We start from the raw sequence: 8,940 nt of genomic DNA, 5'->3' as shown, positions 1-8,940 counted from the left end.
AAACAATCGGTATCGAAGGCAAAATTTATTATTGACATCAGTTTGAGTAATATGTCAAACCAAATTAGGACACTTACACATTCATTCCATTACCATTTTCAAGTTCCATATCTAGGCATATATAGCTGCCCGTGTGGCTAATGTTGTACATTTTTCACAAATGAACTCTTTTATACACTCACTTCCAGAGGCGGATGTAGTGTATTAACTACGGGTTCAACTGAATCCATAACTTTCGACGCGGAGTAAAAATTTATATGTAAAAATTCATTAAAATTGCAAAAATAATAGATATGAACCCATAACTTTAATTTAAAAATATAATGGGTTCAATGTTAAAAACATTAAAACTGAACTCATAGAATTTAAATCCTGGATCCGCCTCCGCTCACTTCCTTGTTGAAAATCCAGCTAAACTTCACTTGACGCAGCTCCAATTTCTTAGCTCTCTCATCGGCTCTCTCTTGCAACCTTTTTATCTTAGGTGGTAATCCACACACAAAGTCTTGCGTTTCGCCTCATCCTTAATTCCTTCAAGCTTTTCCAATGCCCATCGATCGATCAAAAACTGCAATATATCTGCATAATCATGACTTGTATACACTCCTAACCTTTGAGCCACAGCAGCAAAGTGCTCGAATAGATCTGTATCACACCCATCGTACATTAGGTGGGCAGGCATCGTAATCCTCTTTTTCATCATTTTAGCAATAGCTAGCATGGAGTCATTTGGGTCCAATTCCAGCAATTTCTCAACCATCTTGACGTAGGCGTTTTCGTGCCGCTTTTCGTCCGCTGCTATTGTTCCACATATGCGTGCTAATATTGGGTCGGCACCCTTGGCTAGACGAGCAGTATTGCCATGTGACACGAATGTTGCTCTTTCTTGGAATGATGTGTACACAAACCCTAAGTAGGGGTTGTTCTCTGTTCCTACATCCTATAAAGTCAAGGATTTAACAACTTCACTTGATAAAGGATTTAAGCTAGCTATATATATACATAATGTAAATTCTTTTTTTACATGATCAATATAATTTAACCTATTTAACATGTCAATTACTACTATTTTTCTCAGATTAACAAATATTGAACACTTATCATAGAGATTTACGTACAATAACTTTATAAGTGATAATTGTGTAAATTGCACCGTCAGAACATAAACTCTAAACTCTTTTGAGGAGTGAATTTGCATGCAGTCACTAATGACTCCTTCGTGTTGTGATTCTCGGATCAATATGAAGATTATTTGGGAGGAAAAACAACTCTATTTCATAAGAATAGAATTATAGAGAATTTACACCAAGAATTTCTCTCTACAAAAAACCTCACCAAACTCTCTTTTTGTTCTCACAATCTCTTCCTGGATTGTATTTCAATCTCTCTGGATTGATGTTTCTGTGTAAAACATAAGGCTCTATTTATAGCCTTAAAGAAGGTGGTTGGTGGTTGAATTCTTCATTCAACAATGGAGGCTTCAACAATGGTGGCTTCTAGAATGGGTTGGTGGCTTCAACAATGGTGGACTTCTAGAATTGGTAGTTGGCAGCAGCTGAACTTATCAATTCTCCCCCTTCAGCTGCATTCCAACGCAGCTACTATTTGAAAGTTATTCCAACTATGTCTCTGCACAGCTCTAACTTTTCTTGAGTGACCACCTTTGTTAACATGTCTGCTGGATTCTCCTTCGTATGGATCTTCACTAGTTTCAACAGTTGTTGATTCATCACCTCGCGTATCCAGTGATAGCGAATGTCGATGTGCTTTGTCCGAGAATGATACATTGAGTTTTTGCTTAAATCAATTGCACTTTGACTATCACAATGTATCTTATACTCTGTTTGATTTATCCCTAGTTCTTGGAGAAACCGCTTTAGCCACAACATTTCTTTTCCAGCTTCCGCTACAGCAATATACTCTGCTTCAGTTGTGGATAGTGCAACACACTTCTGCAATCTTGACTGCCATGACACAGCTCCCCCTGCAAAAGTATAAACATATCCTGAGGTTGATTTTCTTCCATCAGGATCTCCGGCCATATCTGAATCTGTATAGCCTTCCAAGACTGGATCAGCTCCCCAAAGCACAGACTTGATTTTGAAGTACCTTTAAGATACCTGAAAATCCACTTAACTGCCTCCCAATGTTTCTTTCCAGGGTTAGAAAGAAAACGACTTACCACACCTACCGCATGTGCGATATCTGGCCTCGTGCAAACCATGGCATACATCAGGCTTCCAACTGCTGAAGAATATGGAATTGTAGACATCTCCTCAATCTCTTTCTTGGATGAGGGGCACAAACTCTTGCTCAACTTGAAGTGATTTGCCAAAGGGACACCTACCGGTTTGGCATTACTCATATTGAACCGTTTGATCACCCGTTCAATGTAATTTTCTTGAGATAGCCATAACTTCTTGTTTCTCCTATCTCGAGTTATCTGCAATCCCAAAATATGTTGAGCTGGACCTAAGTCTTTCATTTCAAAGGACTTAGAGAGTTCTTTCTTCAACTGTCTAATTTTTGTTGCATCTTGTCCGACGATCAACATGTCGTCTACATAAAGTAGAAGTACAACAAAATTGCCATCCGAAAATCTCTGAATGTAAACACACTGATCTGCAGCAGTCCTTTTATATCCTTGACTTACCATAAATGAGTCAAACCTTTTGTACCACTGCCTCGGTGCTTGCTTTAGGCCATATAAACTTTTCGTGAGCTTATAGACGAGGTTTTCTTTTCCTGAAACCTCAAAACCTTCCGGCTGCTCCATATAGATTTCTTCATTTAGATCACCATGAAGAAATGCTGTCTTGACATCCATTTGTTCAAGCTCCAAATTCAAACTGGCTACCAATCCAAGGATGATGCGGATTGAAGTCAATTTTACAACTGGTGAAAATATTTCATCAAAGTCAATTCCCTTTTTCTGTAGGAATCCTTTGACTACTAACCGGGCTTTTTGCTTCACCACCTTTCCGCTGCCATCTTTCTTCAGCTTTAATACCCATTTACTCTTCAGTACCTTCTTTCCTTGTGGAAGTTTCACAATCTCATAAGTGTTGTTTTTCTGTAAAGAGTTCATCTTTTCGGTCATTGCTTGCAGCCATTTTTCTTTATCCGTATGAGATATAGCTTCATGGAAACTCTCTGGTTCTCCATATTCAGAAAGTAGAATATACTCGATTTCTGGGTATCGAGTTGATGGAATCTGACCTCGTTCAAATCGACGAGGTTGTTGATTATTAGCTTCAGGATGTGTACCATCATCGTTCCCCTGTGATGGTTCTGTAGTTTCCTGAGGGGTTTGTGCCTCCCCTGCCAAACATCCTCCTGTTCTGCTTCTGGTACTGCTTCATGCTCCCCCATGCTATTTGTGTTAAACTGCAATGGTAGTGGATCTGGACCAACTTTTTGGGCACTGAAACCTCTTTCATAAGACATTGTGGGCTTTTCAATGTCTTCAATTGTCTGGTTTTCGTGGAATACAACATCCCTACTTCTGATCACCGTCTTCTGTATTGGATCCCATAATCTATACCCAAATTCTTCATCTCCATAGCCTATGAAGATACATGGTATAGTTCTACCATCAAGCTTCTTCCTGAGCTCCTTGGATACATGTGCATGTGCTAAACAACCGAATACCCTTAAGTGAGAATATGAGGGATTCTTACCCGACCATATTTTCTCTGGAACCTCAAAATTCAACGGGGCTGATGGTGATCGGTTGATTAGGTAGCAAGCGGCGCGAACAGCTTCTCCCCAGAATGGCTTAGGCAGCTTTGCCATACTGATCATACTTCTGACTCTTTCCATAATTGTCCGGTTCATTCTCTCGGCTACTCCATTGTGTTGTGGGGTGCGTGAGACCGTCTTTTCATGTCGAATCCCTTGTCTCTTGCAATAGGAATCGAACTCCTTGGAAGTATACTCGCCTCCATTATCTGAGCGAAGGCATTTTAATTTCTTTCCCGTTTCACGCTCTACCATGGCATGAAATATCTTGAAATAATCAAAAGCCTGGTCCTTTGTCTTTAAGAAGTACACCCACACCTTTCGAGAAGCATCATCAATGAAAGTCAGAAAATACCTATTGCCGCCAAGTGACTTCTCCTCCATGGGACCACAAATATCAGAGTGTACCAGACTGAGTAACTCTGATTTTCTGGTTGAAGAAAATGTAAAAGAGACTCTATGTTGCTTTCCGAATAAGCAATGATTACAAGGGTCTAAAGCAGCATTCTTGTCCATTCTGATAAGCTGCTTTTTCGTTAGAATTGATATCCCCTTTTCACTCATGTGACCGAGTCTCTGGTGCCACAGGTTTTGAGACGCCTCTTTTTCCATAACATTGAGGCTGTCTGAACATACCTTCACATGAGTTTTATATAAGTTGCCACAAATATGTCCTCGAGCGAGAATCATAACCCCTTTCAGCAATTTCCATGTGCCTTTTCCGAAATAACTTTCATAGCCCTGTTTGTCAAGAGCTATACCTGATATTAGGTTTAGACGAAGATCTGGCACATGACGGACATCCTTCAATATCATTGTACTCCCGATATTTGTTTGTATTTTGATATCACCAATTCCAACTATCTCACAGGAAGAAGTGTTCCCCATCTTCACTACTCCAAAGTCTCCTGCTTTGTATGTTGTGAAGAAATCTTTTCGGGATGTGGCATGGTATGATGCTGCAGTATCTACCACCCATTCGTTTTCTTCTTGACTTGAGACGTGAAGGCATGTCTCTTCTTGGATGGAACAAATGGCTACCTCTCCGTGGGTAGTGACTAATGCATCTCCATCCTTTTGCTTCAACTGCTCCTTCTCCTTATGCAATTTTCTGCAGTTCTTCTTTAAATGGCCCTTTATTCCACAGTGGTAGCACGCATATGATGACTTCCTACCATCCGTGGATTTTCCCCTACTCTTGCTTCTGCCTCTCCTCTTATCTTGACTTCTTTCTTGTTGTCTCCCTCTTTCTGTAATAAGGGCATGCGACTCACCATGATCGATGTCCTTTCTTCTGGCTTCTTCATTAAATAAGGCATCTTTAACCATAGACATGGTCAGATTTCCACTAGGAGCTGAATTACTGAGAGAGACTACCAGCGTCTCCCAACTATCAGGAAGAGAACTAAGAAGTAGTAGGGCTTGCATCTCATCCCCGAGCGGCATGTCAACAGACGATAATTGATTTATCAAGCTCTGAAACTCACTGGTATGCTCGGCAACTGAAGTTCCGTGCTTTAACTTCAAATTTACCAAACGCCTCATCAACAAGGCTTTGTTCCTAGCGGTCTTGGCTTGATACATCCCTTCTAACTTCACCCAGAGGGCATACGCATCTGTCTCTTGTGCAACATGATGAAAAACTCTATCGTCAATCCATTGTCGAATTTGACCGATAGTTTTTCTGTTTAATTTCTTCCACTCTGCTTCTTTGGTGGAATCGGGGTTCCTACCCTTTGCTTCTATAGGATCAAACAAATCTTTACAACTGAGGAGATCTTCCATCCGAGGTCTCCACAATGTGTAATTTGTGGCAGTAAGCTTTATCATAGCTCTAGATGATGATGACTCTTCCATTATGTCTTTAAAATGGCTTGGTCAAATTTTGGAGCAGAATCTCACCAAACGGAACTCACCAACACGTCCGAAATGGTGAAAAATGGTAGGATTGACTCTTCTTGGGTCAAAATAGGGCCTCCAGAAAATTTTCAAAATTTACACCAAACTGTTGGGGTTAAATCGAAAATATACTGAACTTGTGGGGCAGATTTATAATTTTAGTAACTTCAGGGGTTATTTCATAAATTTCTAAAAATTTTATGATGACTGGATGCTGACGTGGCACTGACTGGATACTGACGTGGCGCTGACTGGATGATAATGTGGTGCTGACTGGATGATGATGTGGCACTGACTGGGCAGTTACTATTCATCATCTTCTTCCTTGGGCAGAAGAAAAAAATTGCCATAACTTCTTCGTTTTAGCTTTGTTTGGCCTCCGCAAAATTGCGTTGAATTCGTATCGACGCAAGGAATCTAATGAAATGATCAAAACACACCGAAGATCACGTTTTCGAAAAACGTAAATTCGGGTTGAAATTTTCAGTGTTCCGATATTTCTCGATGAACACAGAATCGAAGGCTCTGATACCACTTGTTGTGATTCTCGGATCAATATGAAGATTATTTGGGAGGAAAAACAACTCTATTTCACAAGAATAGAATTATAGAGAATTTACACCAAGAATTTCTCTCTACAAAAAACCTCACCAAACTCTCTTTTTGTTCTCATAATCTCTTCCTGGATTGTATTTCAATCTCTCTGGATTGATGTTTCTGTGTAAAACATAAGGCTCTATTTATAGCCTTAAAGAAGGTGGTTGGTGGTTGAATTCTTCATTCAACAATAGAGGCTTCAACAATGGTGGCTTCTAGAATGGGTTGGTGGCTTCAACAATGGTGGGCTTCTAGAATTGGTAGTTGGCAGCAACTGAACTTATCACTTCATGGGAATATATTACCAAGAAAATCAAAACTTGATCTACAACGCAATATCCCCTTTTAGCTGAAGTTCATTTCCAAATTAAAGTATTTTCATCCTTTAGCAAACTTGTTCGATAAAACCCTTGAGAGGTGAAGTTGAATTAAGTTAGTCGGACGTCGCTAGCTCCTTTACTCCTCCACCTTTGGGGAGGATCAGCGATTTCATATGCTAACTCTTTTCCATCCATAAGTAAACACTCGTAAGCGGTCACTTTTTGCCACGTAAATGTTACTCCCTCCGTTTCACATTAAAAATGAGGTAGTTTGACTCGGCACGGAGTTTAAGAAAAAAGAAGAAGACTTTTGAAACTTGTGGTCTTAAAAGCTTAAGGGGTAAAAAGTTTGTGGGACCATGACATTTGTGTGGCTATAAAAGCTTCTCATTAAGAGTAAATGAGTAAAATGAAAGAGTTTAAAGTTGAATTATTTCCAAATTTAGAAATGTGTCATTTATTTTGGAACAGACTAAAAAGGAAAGTAACTCATTTAATATGAAACGGAGGGAGTAGTTATTACTCTTATGTCCTAACTTAACGAAAGATGCACGGCGCCCTGTAGACTAATTAAGTACAGAAAATGCAAATTTACCTTTTTTAATTTAATAAGTACTTCCTCACTTTCGTTATAATTTGTTTGATATAGTTCTACGGCTCTACGGCACGAATTTTAAAAAATAAATATATTTAATGACTACAAGATTTTTGAAATTTGTGATCTTAAATATATCAAAGTATTTATGTAGCTATAAAAACTTCTTATTAAAAAAAACACGAGAAGTTTAAAGTTCATTATTTTCAAATATAGAAATATACCGATTTTTTGAAACAAACTAGTAAAAAAAATAGTACTCAAATAGAAAGGAGCGCATTACATTTATCCACCGAAATACTATCTACTCGGGTCTGTTAACAACTTTACTAGTAAAAATAGAGCAAAATGTTTTAAAAAATTTAAAAGACAGAGATTAATTTATTTGCCTCTTGGCAAGCAAACTATGCAATGAGGTAGTTCTGTTCCAAACAAAAATGGTCAAGCCAAAACAGGCCGAGCAAAATCTACAACTGTTAGGAATCATATAGAAAATCACCACCCCTTTTGTTAAAGTATTTACGTACGTGTACCATATACACCAAAATGTAAGAGTATAATTTAATCAATTGTAAAAGATTACTTATCGTTTTTTAGTTATCTAAACCCCTAAAAAGTTTAGCCAGATTAATGCACGGAGCTTATACTCTTTGTACACATTGAAAACACTTACCATTCCGGATCCAATCAAATATTGCACAGTCCTTTCAATCATCTTCATGTCCACACGACCAGAAAGGTACAAGTATGTTCGTAGCAGATCTCCATGTCTATTTTCCTCAGCAGACCAGCCCCTACTCCAAATAGCCCAAGGAGATGAACTACACATAGTATCATCACGAACCCCATCAAAAGTATTAATCCAAGTTTGATAAGTTGGCAAAGCTTCTTCAGTTATCATATCTCCCACAAGCACTACAAGGTAATCGTCTGAAAGTTCACAAGTCCGTTGCCTCAGGGCCCGAACTTCGTCGAAGAATTCATCCGACGGCTGAGATGGGTCCGGAAGGAGATCATTGGGCTGCCAGGAATTTTCAACGGGCTTGAGGAGAGGGAGAACGCTTTGGGTCACCCAAGGTTCTAATGACTTGAACACTTCTAACTTTTCAGGTGGCATTGAGTGGGTAATCATTTCGTGGTGTAAGGACGCGGCGGAGGATGGAGATAAACGGCGGACAAGGTGATGGCGCGGCCGCCACGGACTGCATGCTAGGGGGTGGGTGCTAAAGTGCGAGAGAGCAGTGAGTTGCATGGTGTATAATTTTAAATTTGGAATAGCCGTTTTACTAGTAGTAGAGAATAATGGTTGAGAGCTTAGAGTTGGCCAATTTCTCCTATTTGGGGGAAAAAGGAATATAGTTTGACCTGAATGTTGAGTACATAACATATTGCATAAATCCCATTTCAATGAGGGGGGAAAAAAGGAAAACGAATACTGAACAAATTTTATAACACTTCAATCGTTTCTTTTTTCCTTTTGAATAGGACTAATTTTGGTCCTTAGTTATTGGTAAATAAATTTTAATTTTAGCTCTTGTAATATCTGATTAAATATATTTATACTTTACTTAATTGAAATATGCAATTTTTTAGCTGTTTGATTTAAATATTCATAAATTTATCATAATTATTAACCATTCAACCATTTAATTACTTATGTGTTATGTTAACCTTGTATTGTTACTTCATATTTGACGGTAATATAATTCAAAATTAGTCCAAATATTATATGCTTCCTACATAAAATGACAAAAATCAAGGACACATTTCAATTAAATGAAGATTGAA

At 38.6% G+C, this 8,940-nt stretch overlaps 1 protein-coding gene across 1 annotated transcript; it reads right to left on the bottom strand.

Annotated features, from left to right (window-relative positions):
• Positions 1–252: 252 nt before the first annotated feature.
• On the bottom strand, positions 253–8,534 carry LOC104219039 (stearoyl-[acyl-carrier-protein] 9-desaturase 6, chloroplastic-like). Its single transcript, XM_070172101.1, is given in 3 exon segments — positions 253–511; positions 514–940; positions 7,826–8,534. Coding segments are annotated over 3 exon segments (1,152 nt in total). The 5' UTR covers positions 8,405–8,534; the 3' UTR covers positions 253–365.
• Positions 8,535–8,940: the final 406 nt, after the last annotated feature.

Source organism: Nicotiana sylvestris, chromosome 4 (genome assembly GCF_000393655.2).
Source record: "Nicotiana sylvestris chromosome 4, ASM39365v2, whole genome shotgun sequence".
In the NCBI taxonomy this organism is placed as follows: domain Eukaryota; kingdom Viridiplantae; phylum Streptophyta; class Magnoliopsida; order Solanales; family Solanaceae; genus Nicotiana; species Nicotiana sylvestris.
The sequence above is the reverse complement of the archived record's forward strand: the minus strand, read 5'-3'. Positions and strand labels throughout refer to the sequence as shown.